Source organism: Anolis sagrei, chromosome 5, assembly GCF_037176765.1.
Source record: "Anolis sagrei isolate rAnoSag1 chromosome 5, rAnoSag1.mat, whole genome shotgun sequence".
Classification (NCBI taxonomy): Eukaryota; Metazoa; Chordata; class Lepidosauria; order Squamata; family Dactyloidae; genus Anolis; species Anolis sagrei.
In genome coordinates this window covers 76006266-76023241 of record NC_090025.1, presented here as the reverse complement: position 1 = coordinate 76023241, position 16976 = coordinate 76006266, and the positions used below count along the sequence as shown (strand labels likewise).

General features: G+C 41.6%; 1 protein-coding gene and 1 long non-coding RNA gene across 4 annotated transcripts in view; one reads left to right on the top strand and one right to left on the bottom strand.

The window, feature by feature from the left end:
• TEC (tec protein tyrosine kinase) overlaps positions 1 to 16976 on the bottom strand; it is a 79915-nt gene that overhangs the window by 34279 nt on the left and 28660 nt on the right. For 2 of the 3 annotated variants that reach the window (XM_067468783.1, XM_067468782.1), the window contains exon 2: positions 11481 to 11663. In XM_067468783.1, the coding sequence (XP_067324884.1) occupies positions 11481 to 11618 (138 nt within the window). In that variant the 5' untranslated portion in view covers positions 11619 to 11663. Of the gene's footprint in view, positions 1 to 11480; positions 11664 to 14589; positions 14703 to 16976 lie in introns of those variants that run through there. The other variant, XM_067468784.1, reaches the window with a different exon arrangement.
• On the top strand, positions 11851 to 15997 carry LOC137097171 (uncharacterized). The gene is made up of 3 exons (XR_010910013.1): positions 11851 to 11930; positions 12124 to 12260; positions 15913 to 15997. It is a non-coding gene; the product is annotated as an uncharacterized lncRNA (long non-coding RNA).

Sequence of the window (16976 nt, the reverse complement as noted above, 5' to 3'; positions counted from 1 at the left end):
AGTTCAATCAGATAGGCATGACGATAACCCACACACTCAGACATACACAAACACTTCTGAGAAAAGAGGAGCATCATAAAGTACTTCTTACAGTCCTACTAAAGGGCTGGGGAATGTACAAGGAGTAGATAAATACAATCTGTGTATTGTTATGTCGAGGAATGCACACTGTTTTGAAAATAGTGGAAGATGTCAAGGAATACACACCACATGCTCTATTTCTCCTCTGGAGACACAAAACAATTATAAATCATGAGCAACTGTGTTGCCATATGTACAATCAACTTGTGACACCAGTACAATGAAAACATCAACTTGACCAAGCCATTTAATTTTGCCCTTAATGTCTGCAGACCAAACTGGCAAGCATCCTGGTATGCATTTTAAAAAGGTCTAAATTTAATAGCCATGATTTAGGTTGCTGAGGATCTAACATGTCTGATAGGATTTTTATAAAATAAACTCTCTGCATTCTGGTTTTGTTTTTTGTTTTTTAATTTAGAGTTATCTGGAAGGATAGACAACTTGCAAACCAATGGACCGCCTTCTTGATTTATATTGTTCCACCATATATACTCATGTATATGTTAACCTCATGTAGAACTCAAGGGCATGTTTTGGAACCGACATTATGGATTCTTATATGATCCATGGATCACTTAAGAGCAATTCTGCAGAGAGGGGAATGCATCAGCACTGCCCCAAGGCCAGCTATTCCTGGTCAAAGCACGAACTAAACTCTCACCTTTCTCCGTTCTACTCAGAAAAGCAGAAGGTTTGTTTTGTTACAAAAAATCAGGTACAATAAATATACTGATCCATGGATAAATAGACTGATTTTTTAGTTGACTTTTAAATTAAAATTTATAGACTGTTATATGAGTATATACAGTGTTCCCTCACTACTTTGCAGTTTGCTTTTCCCGGACTTGCTGTTTTGCGGTTTTCCATCCTTGCTACTCACCAGGCCGAGTCCTCGTTCTGCCACCGGGACACAGCCCGGTGAGTAGCGAGCGAGCAAGGGAGAAGGGTGGTCACTCACTTGCTCACTCACTGGGTCGGATCCCAGCAGCAGAACCAGCCTGGTGAGTAGTGAGTGGGGGGGGGGGGGGGGGTGAGCAAGCGAGAAGGGTGGCAACGGTGGCAGTGGCTGCAGAAACAGGAGCCTGGCTGCCTCTTCCAGGCTCCTGCTTCTGCCACCACTGCCACCTTCCCTCACTTGCTCACTCACCAAGATGGATCGCAGCAGCAGAACCAGGACTTGGCCAGTGAGTGAGTGAGCGATGGAGGAAAGGGCAAGGGAGGCGAGCCAAGGAGGGTGGCAAAGGTGGTGACGGCAGATAATACGGAGTGTTGGATAAGCAGAAGTTGGATAACCAGGGCTCTACTGTATATAGCGTCCCTACTTCGTGGATTTTCACTTTTCGTGGGTGGTCCTGAAACGTAACCCCTGCAATAAGTGAGAGAACATTGTACTATGCATGCTGAGAAATATTACACAGGTATCCATATCCTTTCCTCCACCAAACAAATAGAAGTTGGGGAAATTTAAACTAGGAAAATGGGAAAGAGAGATAAAGTTAACTAGCCATTCCCCACAAAGTTCCAAACCAAACTCTATCTTCCTACTTCACTTCACATGAGAAATCTTATTGTCTCAAAAGAAATCAGACACAACCATGCAATGCAGTGCAAGGAATTCAATCCTTTTTGATAGCCATTCATTTTCAGCCCATGCCCTCTCCTGATTGCCAGAAAAGAAATCAAGTTTGGGTCCTGGTTCTCATTGGCTGGGGAATCCCTGTGATATCAGAGATGGATGAAATCTTCATGGCAGAAAAATGAACAGCTGTCATTTGTCCATTTGAAGCTGATGTTTGGAGAGACTACCCTGAAGGAAGGGGCTGGGCTGACAAAATTGTTTGAGGCAATATGAAAATTGCCTCACAAGGGATTTGGAGAGGTTCATAGGAAGAAAAAGGAAAAGGGATTAGGAGCAATATTGATAGGAAGGGAAAGAAAAGTGGAGTAGAGAGATACAAACATGATTTGGCTCAGCCAGGCATGTAGCCGGGGGGGGGGGCTCGGGGGGCTTCAGCCCCCCCGAAATATTCATGGTGGTTCGCGAAAAGGCCTTATTGGTGCATTATTTAAACTGTTATGTTTATTCATATCATGATCTGATCACCATACTCAATATATCCCATATGCATGGGAGTATTGGGGTAATGATACAAAAGGTTTGCTAGGCTAGACCCTCTTTCACTCAGACTCAGCCCCCCCCCCCGAAACTCAGCCCCCCCCCCCCGAAACCCCCCCTGAAAATTTTTTAGCCCCCCCCCCCCCCCCCCGAAACGAAATCCTGGCTACGGGCCTGGGCTCAGCAGTGACATTTCATGGCAGGGAGGGAGGGAAGAGGCCTGTTCATAATTCTGCGTTGTTCATAAGTCTGATGTTCATAACTCAGAGATTGCCTATAGTTTATAACCATATGTACACCATGAAGCATAAATGACATTTAAAGAAAGTACCAGGAATATATAGTTCTGAGGCTTCGGGTGAAACTCCTTTGTAAGTGGATTTGGGATCGATCTATTGTTAAAGCACATTCCCCCACAACCACCACCAACCACCACCACAACCACCACCACCACAATTCCTAGAGTTTTTTGGTCTGAGTAAATGAATAATTAATCCTTCCCAGAATGCCTGAGTTCTGGTTAGCTGTGAGAGATACAATCTACTCCAAAGGTCTGGAACAGAAGAGTTTTGGAGTTGCAGAACTTGTATGGAGTAATATATGTAATACATATATACAGGTACTTCCCAAGTTACAAACAAGATAGGTTCTGTAGGTGTCGGAACCCAGAAGCCTTTAAAGAGCCAGATTCAGTAATATGTTCAAAAGAAACAGTTTATTAAATCAAACAAAGATATATAATCCGGATTAAACTGGGTAACATCCAAAATCACCCAAAATAATGCAGTAGATAAGGAGCAAGCAAACAAAGGTCCATGAAGCAAAAGCCGTCGTCAAAAGTAGTCCAAAGTCGAATAAAGCCAAGTCCAAAGTCATGAGGTTCCAAAGTCCACATAGGCAGTGTCGTCGTCAAAAACAATCCAAAGTCAAGGATTGGGAAATCCGCACTTACGAGAATCCAAGCCAGTTTGTAACACAAAGCAAAACAGCAACCTGCAGATCCAGGACCCAAGCCCAACACGAAAGTGGCAGCGACAAAACCCAAGGCACGATACCAACACTTTGCCTTCTACAACCTCTCGAACCTCTTGAACCTTGGTCCAGTCCAATGACCCATCCTCCTCCTCATCACTCCCAGACCCATTACAGACCCATTACTCCCAGTGAAACCCATGAAATCCTCCTCCTCTGTGGGAGCATTAAGTATATCCCAGATCTTTTTCCTTTGACACTCCTCATCGGATCCTGACTCTCGAGTAGACCTCTTAACTCCCCTGCTTACATCTGCTGAAGCTCTTTCCTCCTCTTCACTCATTTCACTTTCAGAAAACCCTTGGAAGGAATCTTCGTCAGTGGGTGACATAAGTATTCCCCGAATCCTCTTCCTTTGCTGTTCCTCACTTAACTCCTGAGCACACCTTTTCCCTCTTCTACCACTCATACTATCAGTAGTAACAGTACCAGGAGACTCTACTACAACAGTAGGTCTGTTCTTAAGCTGACTTTGTATGGAAGTCAGAACACATACATTTTTAAGTATAACTCCAGCCAATATATATTTGATTGGCATAACATAGGGAAGGGTTAAGACCTCTATGGTCTTTGTCTTGACATCTGTGCCCCTGTTTAGAAAATTTCACCTCACTTTCCATCCCTGTGATGATTGGATTTTGAAAAAAATGGCTTGCTGTGTAAACAAAAATTGGTGACAAAGTTTCAGTAGAGACACCTTTTCCCCATGATAAATCCACTCCAGGAATGAATTTCCCTTCCAAAGGGTAAATTTCTCTCACTTCCTGTTGTCTCACCCCTGTTCTTATCTATGAGTTGTTTATAAATCAGATGTTTGTAACTTGGGGACTGCCTGTAATCTATATAAATTAAAATGTAATGTTCATTTGTGGGATTAACATAACTCCAAAACCACTGGACGAATTGACACCCAATTTGGACACAATACACCTCTCAGGCCAACGAGTGACCATCACTCAAAGAAACACTGGAAAACACTGGAAAACACAGCAGAAGATACTTAAAAAGCCAAAAAACACAACATTACGACGCACGCACAAAACCACACATATATATATATACTAGCTGTGCCCTGCCACGCGTTGCTGTGGCTTTTAGTAAGAGTTTTGAAGTCTGTGCCTGGCCTCTCTTCCTTCCTTCACTCGCCCTCTTTCCCTCTTTCTCTCTCTCACACTCCTTCCTTTCCCCTCTTTCTCTCTCTCTCTCTCTGGCATCCCTCCGTCCTCCCCCCTTCTTTATGCTTGTGTGTAAACTTGAGTATCTTCTGTTGGTCATGGGGGTTCAGTGTGGCATGTTTGCCCCAATTCTGTCGTTGGTGGGGTTCAGGATGCTCTTTGAGTCTTGGTAAACTCTGAATCCCAGTGACTACAACTCCCAAATGTCAAGGTCTATTTCCCTCAAACTCCATCTGTGTGGATATTAGGGCGTATTGAATGCTTTGGTCCGGATCCATCATTGTTGTCTTCCAAGTCGCCCCCTCCCTTCTCCCCACCCCTTCCCTCCCTGAGTCACTCCTTCCCTCCTCCCCCCCCTCCGGAAAGACACGCCCCCTCCCTTCGCCCCACCTCTTCTCTTCCTGATTGACTCCTGGAAGGAAAGGGGTGGGGCGAAGGGAGGGGGCGTGTCTTTCCGGAGGGGATGGGAGGAGGGAAGGAGTGACTCAGGGAGGGAAGGGGTGGGGCGAAGGGAGGGGGCGTGTCTTTCCGGAGGGGGGGAGGAGGGAAGGAGTGACTCAGGGAGGGAAGGGGTGGGGCGAAGGGAGGGGGCGAATTTGAAGACACGCCTCCTCCCTTCGCCCCACCCCTTTCCTCCGTGACTCACTCCTTCCCTCCTCCCTCCCTCTCCGGTTAGACACGCCCCCTCCCTTCACCCCACCCCTTTGTGTGTGCCACGCGGGGGGGGGGGGGTGAGGGGCGGCGCGTGCGCGCGTGGCGGGGAGTTTGCACCGCGCACGTGTGTGTGTGCCGCGCGGGGGGAGGGGGGAGGGGCCGTGCGTGCGCGCGTGCCGGGGAGTTTGCGCCAGTGCGCATGTTCAGTTGTTTTGCGGTGTTTTTGTCGTTGTTGTGGTGTTTTTTTTTTAATTTGGAGTACATTAGTTTGTACCGAGTGGGTTGTCCTAGGGGCATGGCAATTCTGGTTCAGTTTCGTTGGGGGGTTGTGGAGTTATACGGCTCCGTACGACGCCCCTTACAGATTTATATTATAGATATATATATAGATATATATATATATATATATATACATACACGCAAACACACATATACACAAATATATATATACACACACACACATATATACACACACATAAAATACATACACAGACTGAGCCACAGCAATGCATGGCAAGGGACTGCTAGTTCATAATAATCTTTTATCGAATTCATGGTTTGGGATTTTTTGATAGTATCACAGTAACTTCAATGGCTCAATGGAATGGAATCCTGGGATGTATAGTATAAAATGGTGTAAACTGCATTACTTCTACAATGTAGATACACTGGATTAGTACGATGAGGCAATACATAGACAGGAACTTCCAAATGATCCTAAAAATTATTCTCAAATCCTTGAAACATATTTTTAAAATCCCACAGCAACACACTAAAATAAGAGTAGTGTCGTTTTCCTCCCTTCCACAAGTCTCAGTTGGCCAGAGAGAATTTTCTTGCTTCCTTTGTTCTGAGAAAAGCAGCAATGGTCTTTTCAGCTGAACCTGTTTTCTCCTCTTCTGCTACACAATAGCTGCAGCTTTATCTGAACCACAGCTTCCTAGCTCTACGTCAGCATTTGTTTTTAGTGGCAAAGCTCACGCCAAGCACTTGAAGCAACAGCGGGTGGCTGAGCATTATGAGTTCTGCCTTTCCTCATTCTGAGTAGTCACCACACGCCCATTTCAAGGGAAAGGTTTCAAATAAGGGGCTTGCAATAAACTACACCTAATACTAATTTTCTCTCCCATGGCTTCTCTTCACTTTTGTCCATAGGGGTAATCCTTTTAGGATCTTCACTGCTCCTTTCACAAGCCAAACAGGGCACACTTCACAGAAGGTGATAAGAGCAGATTACGAGAAGGATAAAACGAATCCACTGATAACAATTTGCAAAACAGCCAAGAGGTTTCTGGTGATGAAATACCAGCTAGCTGACTCATTGTATAATGAGTATACACAATCTTCCTTCCTTAAAGTGAGGCTTACACTCTTGTAGCAACTCAACACTTCCAGGCCAGTTTCTACTGGATCAAGTTCTTTGTGCCCTTGGCCACATCTACACTGACATATAAAGCAGTTTCAAACTGTGTTATATGGCAATGTAGAGGGTCCCTACAGGAGTTATTTCAGAGAACTAATCACACTGTCTATTATTTTGACTTCTCTTCAGTGCAAAAGCAGGATATAAATAACAGTGATACCTTGACTTAAGAGTTTAAGTTGTTTTGTGACTGGGCTCTTAATGCAAAACACTCTTATCTCAAAGCAAATTTCCCATTGAAGTGCTATTAATCCGTTCTGGCTACCCAAACACCACCACCACCATCAAAGTGCTCTCAACAGATGACAATGCCACCTCTGCTGAAAAACCTCCAGAGAAGAAAACTCCACCAGACTGAGGCATCTACACTAACATATAATGCAGTTTCAAACTGTGTTTTATTGCAATGTAGATGGGCCCCACAGGAGTTATTTCAAAAAACTAATTCTACTATTTTGACTTTCTTTCAGTGCAAAAGGAGGATATGAATAAGAGTGATGCCTTGACTGAAGAGTATAATTGGTTCAGTGGCCGGGCTCTTCATTTCCCATTGAAATGTTATTAACCCATTCCGGGCCCCTGAACCACCAAGCCCCCCCCCCCCCCCACACACACACACAGACATTCAAAGTGCTGTTGACAGATGGCCATGCCATCTCTGCTGAAAAGCCTCAAGAGAAGGAAAATCCACCAAGGCTCAGAGCAGGGGCGGCTCAACCCATTACGCAAAGTAAGCATTTGCAGTATAGTTGATTTTGCCCAGGGGCGCTCTTGAGGCGCTCTTGGGGGGAAATAGACCTTGACATATGCGAGTTGTAGTTACTGGGATGTATAGTTCACCTACAATCAAAGAGCATTGTGAACTCCACCAATGATGGAATTGAACCAAATATGGCACACTGAACTCCCATGATGAACAGAAAATATATATCAGTGATTGGTTTGGGGGGGGGGCAAAATACTGTCTGCTTACCATTGAAAATTACCTAGGGCCGCCTCTGACTCAGAGGCCACTGTTTGAAATGACTTGAAGCACACAACAACAACAATCTTAATTAACATAACCCTCTCATCAATCAAAAGCAGGTGCACACTTTGCAGGGAAGGAGTGGTACATTTATGTTGGTTAAAATGTTTTTGTTTTATATATTGTTCTTTCATGGGGGTTTTTTGCACTACAAATAAGACATATGCAGTGTGCATAGGAATGAGTTCATGTTTTTTTCAAATTATAGTCTCCCCCCCCCCCCCCCACAGGCTAAGGGACCATGAACTGGCCCTCAGCTTGAAAAGTTTGGACACTCCTGGTGTGCACTTCCAGTTTATGGTGACCTTAGTCATTACTCTCAATAATTACAGCCTTTTGATCCTTAGCTAACCCCAGCATGCTTTCCTGTCTTGGTACATCAAAACTTCAAATCCTACCATGCACTCATGGTTGTGATTCATTTTGGTTTGTGGCAATGCCTTGTAATGTGGATTCCGAGTATTAACTTTTAATGCCTTTGCAGCTTGCTGCTTATCTCCAATTTGTTTTCTCCCTCATCCGAAACATCTCCAGAGAAACAGGTCAGCTTCCCTTGTAGAGAGGTGTGCTTTTTTAAAATCCTTAAAATTCTAGCAGTATTGCTAAAAGGTTCTTTGACAAACCCTGTGGGAATTAAAGCACCGGCAGAAACCAAACAAAAACACAGATGCCACTATAAAATATTTCTAGAGATTTTATAGAGATTATAAAAGATAAAAAATGCAATATAAATATTATAAAAACCATACCTAAAATAAAAGTTAAAAATGAGGATTAGTGGTGGGGGACATTACAAGTGAATGCTTGAAAATATTGGGGGGGGGGGGGACAATGCTAGGATTGCAACACATCTGTAATGCAAGATGGAGAAAGCATCTAACACCACAAATCATGTTACAAGTAAGGTGCAATGGGTTAAACCCTTGTGCTGACAGGACTGCTGACCAAAATGTCAGCAGTTCAAGTCCAAAGAGTGGGATGAACTCCTATCTGTCAGCTCCAGCTTCTCATGCGGGCGACATGAGAGAAGACTCCCACAGGATGGTAAAACATCCAGGCGTCTCCTGAGCAATGTCCTTCCAAATGGCCAATTCTCTCACACCAGAAGTGACTTGCAGTTTCTCAAGTTACTCCTGACATGGAAAAAAAAAACCAAAATGTGCCCACTTTTTTGAGTTTTTATTTAAAAGTCTGCCTTTGACTGAGGAAGCATGAAGAAGCTACATCATGCAAACACAATTTGCCAGTGTGGGGTAGCCCAAAGATTCTTGTGCAACCTTAACTACTACTACTTTAGCACTTACTTAAACTGTGGGTTCTGACCCCAGATGTGATCCCCTTAGCTCAATGTTGGGGTCTTGAAAAAACTGGCAGCAATAAACATTTTCTGAACATCACATACTGCTGTTTTAGATGTGTGCACAAATTCGCTGTGCAGTATTTACACTGAACTCTGCAGATGATTCTTCAGCTGTATTTTATAAAAAGGAAAAGCAACCTGTTTAGCAAGCCTTGCAAATGCTGATTTCTTATCAGTAATTTTTTATTTTTCTACCTATTTTATATACCTATAAACCCAGGTTCACGTATACACTTCCACAGCCAAAAGAAATTGCAAGTGGAAAAGTTTGAGAAGCCCTGTACTTCAGAATTTCCGAACTTTCTCAAATTTCATTAAACACATCTGAAAACCCTGCTTTGTCCCAAAATAAGTCCTGAGTCTTTCAGAAGACCTGTGTCTTTCCAGCTGTGGGCGCAGTCTGGATTGCCCCCTCAGAAGTCCTGGGACTTATGAGTGGGCAGTCTGCACAGCCTTCTCCCATTTTCCAGGCTCCATAAGCTCAAAATATTTGAGAGGGCTCTAACACTCTCCAAAAACTTCCCAAAAAACCCTTAAAAAGTGAAAATAACTTATTCAGCTGCCATCCCCCTTCTTTGGAACTCTCCTGGCATGTAGAGATGACACACCAGGAGAAGGGGGGAAGAGGAGAATAATCACTCCTGGCACCCCTTCTCCTGGTGCATCATTTCTATGCACCAGGAGAGCTCCAGAGAAGGGGAATGGTGGCTGGGTATGTTATTTTCACTTTTTAAGAATTTTGTGTCCAGGTGTTCTGCCAGACTTCCCTCCCCCCAGGAAAGCACAGGGTTTCTGGGGCGTGTATAAACTCCAATGTGAGCCCAAACAGGTTTCTTAAAGCTAATTATGCTCGCATTAAAATCCTGTCTGGACCACCCCCCAAGTGAAAGCCCATCCCTAAACTATGGAAGTCTGAATTCTACCAATCAGATCCTTCCTGTCTCCCTGAATGAAGACAGAAGAGAAGAAGTACACCGTGTTTCTTCTCAAAGCTAGGGTACATCATTTTGGGTCTTGTGGCGAAAAACATTTCCAAACTCTATTTCCTTCTAATCTTAGAACTTCCAAGCTTGCTGCCTTTGGGATGCTGGCTCCTTATGAACCTTGATGCAATTTTAATTGGTCACCAACTGACCCACACCACTTCAACTTTGCCACAATCCTGTAGTGCAGTCATGTGAAATAAATTCGGAGTTACATATACAGCAGTTTTGCAATCCATGAGCTCTGTGGACAAATGTTTTCAATCAATTTTAAGAACGTAACTTTTACACCAACGAGTTCTAATTTTTCATATAACAGCCACCCAGGGTTTCCAGCTCCAAATTCAGAGTCTGCTTTTTCAGGCTGCCTACTTCTAAAGACTTTGGAGCAGGCAAAAACATCTCCAGTTTATTTGCTCATAAAAAAGCTTCCCTTCATTTGCTGGTTCTCTCAGCCTTCAGATTATTTTTTTCCAGATTCTCCCTTTCTCAGGCATCAGTTTCCATAGTTAACATTCACTGTTCCTATTGTCTACATTCCCATCATAGAACTTGACAATGTCTCATAGGACCTTGGTTCACAGTACTTTAGTGATGTGAGAACACAGCAAGCTAGGATATTGACTACTTCAGCTCAGTATCATTCAGGAATTCAGAAACAATACCTATCACAGGATGCCAAGGACTAAAGCCACCTTCAGAAACTTAGTTATTGGGCAATACATAAATATTCATCAATCAGTCACATGAAAGAAACCCAAAACTATGTATACTATGTGTGTCCGAACTACACGTGGCAGAAGACAATATTAGAAGTTTAACACACACACACCCAAAATTAGAGATAACACTGATCTCTGAAAAATATGTAGGATGGCTCCCTACCATTGCTTCCAGAGCTTCTAAAATTACCTTAAGTAGCACAAGTTGGAATTGTCCTGTAGCCAATTTATATTTTGGACTACAACTCCCAGATTTCTTCAGGAAGATTATGACAGCTGTAGTCTTAAAATCTGCAGCTCTGATAGAGCAAAATTAGATTAAAATGGCCCCTCACCGCTTGTATTCTAAGAAGTATGAAAATGGCCACTAAAAATTTTAGATATCATCCACCATGTAAGTCAAATAGCCAAAGATATGTTTATTGCATTCCAAGCTGAAAATTACAACAGGTTGTGTGCATGACCATTTATGCCGTGTTTAAGAAGAAAGACATTTTTTTCTATATTATGGTAAAATATAAAGTAGATATCAAAAGGGCAATATTTCTTACTGTCAACATTTCCTCCTTGATCATTGTACATTGTGGGGAATACACATTTGAAAAAAAGGAAGTGCTACTTCACTTTTTACTGAATTCTGATATAGCAACAACAGTTGTTCAGCCAATATATATTGCTATGAAAAAATAAAGGAAATTGAGAGAAGTCTATTTTCATTGCATTTTCAGAAAATCATTCTATGCAAGAAGTGAATTAATAATATAAAGAACTGCGATTCCCTCACTATGTGCCAGTTTAGTGTCATAAAAACTGAAGCAGTAGACCAACCACATTCCTGCCAAATTGTTCACACACATTCTCTCAGGAAATGGCAAAAAAGTACAATTTAAACCCCGTTTCTTACCTCTGGTCGACCTTCATAATATGTCAACATCGATTTCGTAAGCACAAAAAGCCTCTCTTTGTAATTTAAAGGAGACGTCCTTTTCTTTTGTTGAGATCTTTTAATCAGAGTCTCTTCTAGAATAGCGTTCATACTCATTTCAGCCGCTTGGTCAATCTTTCCCCGGCCATTGAAGATCCAGTTCTATAAAAAAATAAGACGTACATTGATATATTTTCTGCAGCATAGATGCACAGTAGCAATCAGTGCATTCCTCAGAACGCAGTGGAACTTCACCCTTTACGCTGCAAGTCAGAAATGTACAAAGGTTAAACATTAATCAGAAAGATTTATACTTTGCTAAGTTGAAGTCTTACGTAACACTTTGCTTCTTCCTGGAGGCCTGTACTTGAGTGGAATGAGGGGGAAAGGCTCTGAGCATGGGTAAAGCTCCTCCAAGCTGCCCGATAGGTCTGGCAAAGTGGAGACATGCTATTTTGGGATTTCGTGGGTTGTAACTATTCTGTTTGCAGTCTTGCCTTTCTTTCCTACATCCATTTGTACCATAAATATTCCTTGTTTGATGCTGGTTGTGGCACTACCCAGAATTCTGTATGTCATTCTTTTCTCATTGCCATTGTTGTTTGTTGCCATCTCTATGCAGACACGCAACTCTACTACTCCTTTCCACCAACATCCAAGGAAGCCCATTGGGTCCTGGACCAGTGCCTGGCCACTGTGATAGGCTGGATGAGGGCTAACAGGTTGAAATTGAATCCTGACTAGACAGAGGTCCTCCAGGTCAGTCACTAGGCCGAACGGGGTATAAGGTGGCAACCTGTGTTTGACGGGGTTACACTCCCCCTGATCTGAGGACCTCGTACTCTTACAAAGTTATAGAACTATGATTCCAGTTTAAGTTCCGCGAGTCAATCCTATTGAACCCTGGGATTAGAGATTTAGGAAGGGGTATTCAGAATTCTCAACCAAAGATTGCTGCCTTGGCAGTGAAGGTAGAATATATCCTTACGAAGGAAGTCCCCAAGTTACAAACAAGATAGATTCCCTACGTTTGTTCTTAAGTTGAATTAGTATGTAAGTCTGAACAAATACATTTATTAAGTGTAAATCCATATATATATATATATGGATATATATATATATATATATATATATATATATATGCATGTGTGTATGTGTGTGTGTATCTCTTTCGATAGCATAAGGACTTTGGTGTTTGTTTTGCTGTCTGTGCCCTGTTCAGAAGATTTCACCACAATTTCTGTCCCTGTGATAATTGGATTTTGAAAAATTTCACTTGTTATGGAAACAAGGATTGGTGGTAAAGCATCAGTTGAGACACCTTTTCCATATGATAACTTCCAGTTGTTTCACCCCCTTCCTTAACTATTAGATGCTTGTAAATTGGGTATTTGTAACTCGCAAGCTACCTGTAAATTGTTTTGTAAAACTGCCCCAGTCCATTCTGTCACCTAAGAATTCCAGTACTTCACATTTAGCTTATTTATCTGCTCATTCTACCATCCCATTCCAGAAACAGCTAGTGTAAAATTATGTTTTAAGAAAAAAAGAGAAAACTTAACAAAAGAGAGCAATATCTAGGACTCTTATTACTGGATTATTTCCAATACCAGTATGAACATTAATTAGCATGGGGATCATCTACGATGGCTTAGGAACATGTACACATTGTGCAGTTGCTCCTGGCTGTCCCACAATGCCCTGCAACTTCTGCTGCTTATCCCATTTTGCCTTTAGAAAACTTGAGGGATACTCCAGAGTTTGGACCAAACTCCAGAGCCACCCTGCAGCTTCGGAGCAGTGTGATTAAGAGTGGTCTGTTGTCCACGTGGGCAACTGCAACTATACTTTATTTCTGTGCTGATGACCACAGGGAAAATGTGACAGATGAGGCCCATGTCACCACCATCATCATTGCAAGATGGCTGCAGAGCTCTGTGAGAGCTCCTGGCCATTGTAGCCCCCCCCCCCCCTGCTGACATCTGCAAATGTCCCCACGTGACCAAGGAGAAGGAATGGTGATCATCCCCTCAGCGATTGCATGGTTGCTTCTGCTATTGTCAGCATGGGGTACCTGTGATAGGCAAGAGTACTCAGAGCTCTGCAGCATCTGACAATTTCACAGACACTCAGGTGATGGTCCACTGGGGCTAATGCAATCTCAGACCGCTGGCCTGGCTTAACTTTGCCTCTTCACCACTATTGGTTGGGGACCATGTGTGTGCCTATCTCTGGGCCAGTTTTGGATGATTTCTGTTTCAGATTTCTGCCCTGAATTAAGCTGCCCATGTAGCTGAGGTCAAAAATAGATTGGAAAATGAGATTCCAACTTAGTAAATGCAAGATTGTGCAAATTGAGACAAATATATCCCAGCTATAATTGTGTGGATTACTCTTGAGTAAGACTTTGGGATTAGGGAATCATAACAAATTCACAACAAAAGCAATGCAAGAACAATGACATTATTGTTGCGTCTATGATAGGTCAACAACCTTATTTTGCAAAAAATATATCACCTACATTTTGGCCTCCACAAATAATCCTAGATAGAGCTGGAGAATACAGACTACGATCACTTTTAAAACAAGGAGGATTAGATAATCTTCCACAAGAAGGGGTTGAACATCAACATTTTTATGTTTATTCTTTTTTAAAAAAGAAACAAGATCACTTAAATCTAAGACAACCTAAATTAATGCTGCAATCATTTCAAAATAATGAAATACATTACTTATCTATGAAATTCATTCTATGTGAAGCATGATGACCACTAGCTACAAAACAGATTTGTATGCAATGTATGTCTGCATTATGGGTATATTGTCAGCTACTGGCAACCACAAAAAATAATGTTTTATAAAACAATATATTGCAAACCATATTCCGATAATTATCAACATAAAAGGAACACTATTACCATTATCTATTTTTAAAACTCTAAGTCATTGGTGAAACTGGCCAAATATTACCATGTTTACATCAAAACAGTTCAGTCCTTAGTCTTATTTCCATTTTAGCTTTTCTAAGAGTGCAAAAGAACTGAACTTTTAAAATTACTTCCCAGAAAACAGGAGTGGTCACACTTACCTGTGAAAATCTGAATTGTGTCTGAATATATTTAGACTTCAGTATAGGCTCCTATTGAAAAACTCACACGGCAGCAGTATTCCTATAAATCATCCTACAGACTGACGCTGAGAGCTGCGTGGCTCATCATACTTGCAATACCTGTGGGAGTTTCAAAATGTGTTCCCTCCCAAATTTCCATAATTCCCAGTTCTACCAACCCTTGCTCAGCCAGTCTGACTTGTTGAGAGAGTCAGGCTCCATAACTATCACAAAAAGTCAGGCAGAGTTTCAGATGCTTAGATGCTCAGGTTGGTGAGATGTTTTATGCCTTTAGACTCAGAAGCACATCTCCAATACAATGTCACAGAGTCCAATGCATGAAAACGTAACAGTGTAACTTCAGAATCATACACATGGGTCTCACAGTTAACATTATTTTTAGGATACCTCAACAACAGAGAGAACACTAAAAAGTGGTGGGTAGGCAGTCCTAGATGCACTTGGTATAAGTTAAATATGAAAACATACCATTTTCACAACAGGCAACCAGTACACCAGGAGACAGTATGTTAGGATGAAGCTCATATGGAAGTCACTTCATACTTTCCATATTGTGCAGATGAACCTTCAAACAGACCACTGGTTCTCAACCTGGGGGTCCCCAGATGTTTTGGCCTTCAACTCCCAGAAATCCTAACAACTGGTAAATTGGATGGGATTTCTGGGAGTTGTAAGCCAAAATACTTGGGGACCCACAGTGTGAGAATCACTGAAGTAGACCGTTTACTTATAGTGACCTCAAGAGTTTAATAGTTTTCTTAAGCAAGGAATACTCATATGGTTTTGCCTATAACTTCCTATGAATCACAGCCTACAGCACCTTGTATGTAAGATTATGGTTGAGACTGGAGTATCATATAAAAGTATGCCACACCCACAATAAAATACAACAATTTCTAGAACTCCATACATGCTTGGAATTTCCTCACATTTGGACAAAGGAGCCGGGAAGAGGAAAATGTTTATACCTGTCAAATGCAAAAAAGCTGGACTTAACAAGTACCATTTTTGTAGTTCTCAAACAGAAATCAAACCAAACATACTCCCTTCTTTTCATTAACCTTAACTGTTTACTAATAAAAGTATGTTATGAACTTAAACATGTTTATCTGTGCATCTCAATGCCTGATTTTTTTTTTATTTAAAAAACCTCTACATTTGTTTTCCATGCCAGGAACTGGTAGCACTGGGAGGCTGAGTAACAATCTGTCACAGAATGAGTCAATGGTAAAGCAAATCCAAACCTTCAAAATCTGATTTTTTTTTGTCTCCTACTCATAGGACTCTTTGAACTGTACAGTAATGGAAAAATGATTAAAAATTCTGACAGCCTTGTTTCTGAAACGAGAAGAAAATCTTCCAAAACTTCCAAAAACACAGGATGCATCTACGTTGTAGAATTAATGCAGTTTAACACCACATTAACTGTCACAGCTCGATGCTATGAAATCATGGCAGTTAAAGTGGTGACAAATCACACAAATTCTTCAGTGAAGATACACCCTATGTATCCAAATCTGTCCAGTTCTGCGGCAAATCTGGCATCTTTTAAAACAGAAAGCCGTAAGCTTACCATGTTTTTAGGCATTCACAAACTGTCTTCAATTAATTGAATGAATCCCAAATTGTTCTCTACAAAGGGGGAAAAGCTGGAAGGAAGATAACGTTTTTTAATCATTTTCAAATTCTTCTCCAGGCCACTGCACCATTCCCACAGAGCGATGGAAATATGTAATACTTGAAAATATTCCAGCAACAATAGAAACAAACATTCTTAAAACCTGTTACCCTCTGTATTAACAGGTTATGAACTCTGTATTCCTAAAAATATTTAAGAGAAAATCTTTAAAAAACCTCTTTGATGTTGCCATTTTATAAAAGCGACCCAATTTTACTCTCTCATTGAATACAATGTAGCTTGGACATCCACACATTTTGATATCCATGAGGGATCCTGGAACCACACCCTAGCAGGCCTAAACTAGCAAGAATTCTGAGTTTGAGACCCATCCTTCACAAAAACCACATAAGGCTGTTTTGCACAGAAAACAATATTTTCTGTGCATGGATAATCAAGTTTTCTGACGGCATGGTTCACACATGTAATTGATTTAGAAAATGTCATTGCACTAAACAAAATCAGACCGAGCCACATCTTTATACTATCAGTTCTAATATTAGTCTTACAGGATGCAACAATGCTCTTTCTCCTTAAGAATATTTTAAATACAAAAAATCTCTTTGTGTTGTCCAAAACACCAATGTCTGCATTCAAAACATCTCCTTCCTGGAGTTAGGAATAGGATATGTTTAAACTGCAAACATAAACCAGTTGATGGGAGCCA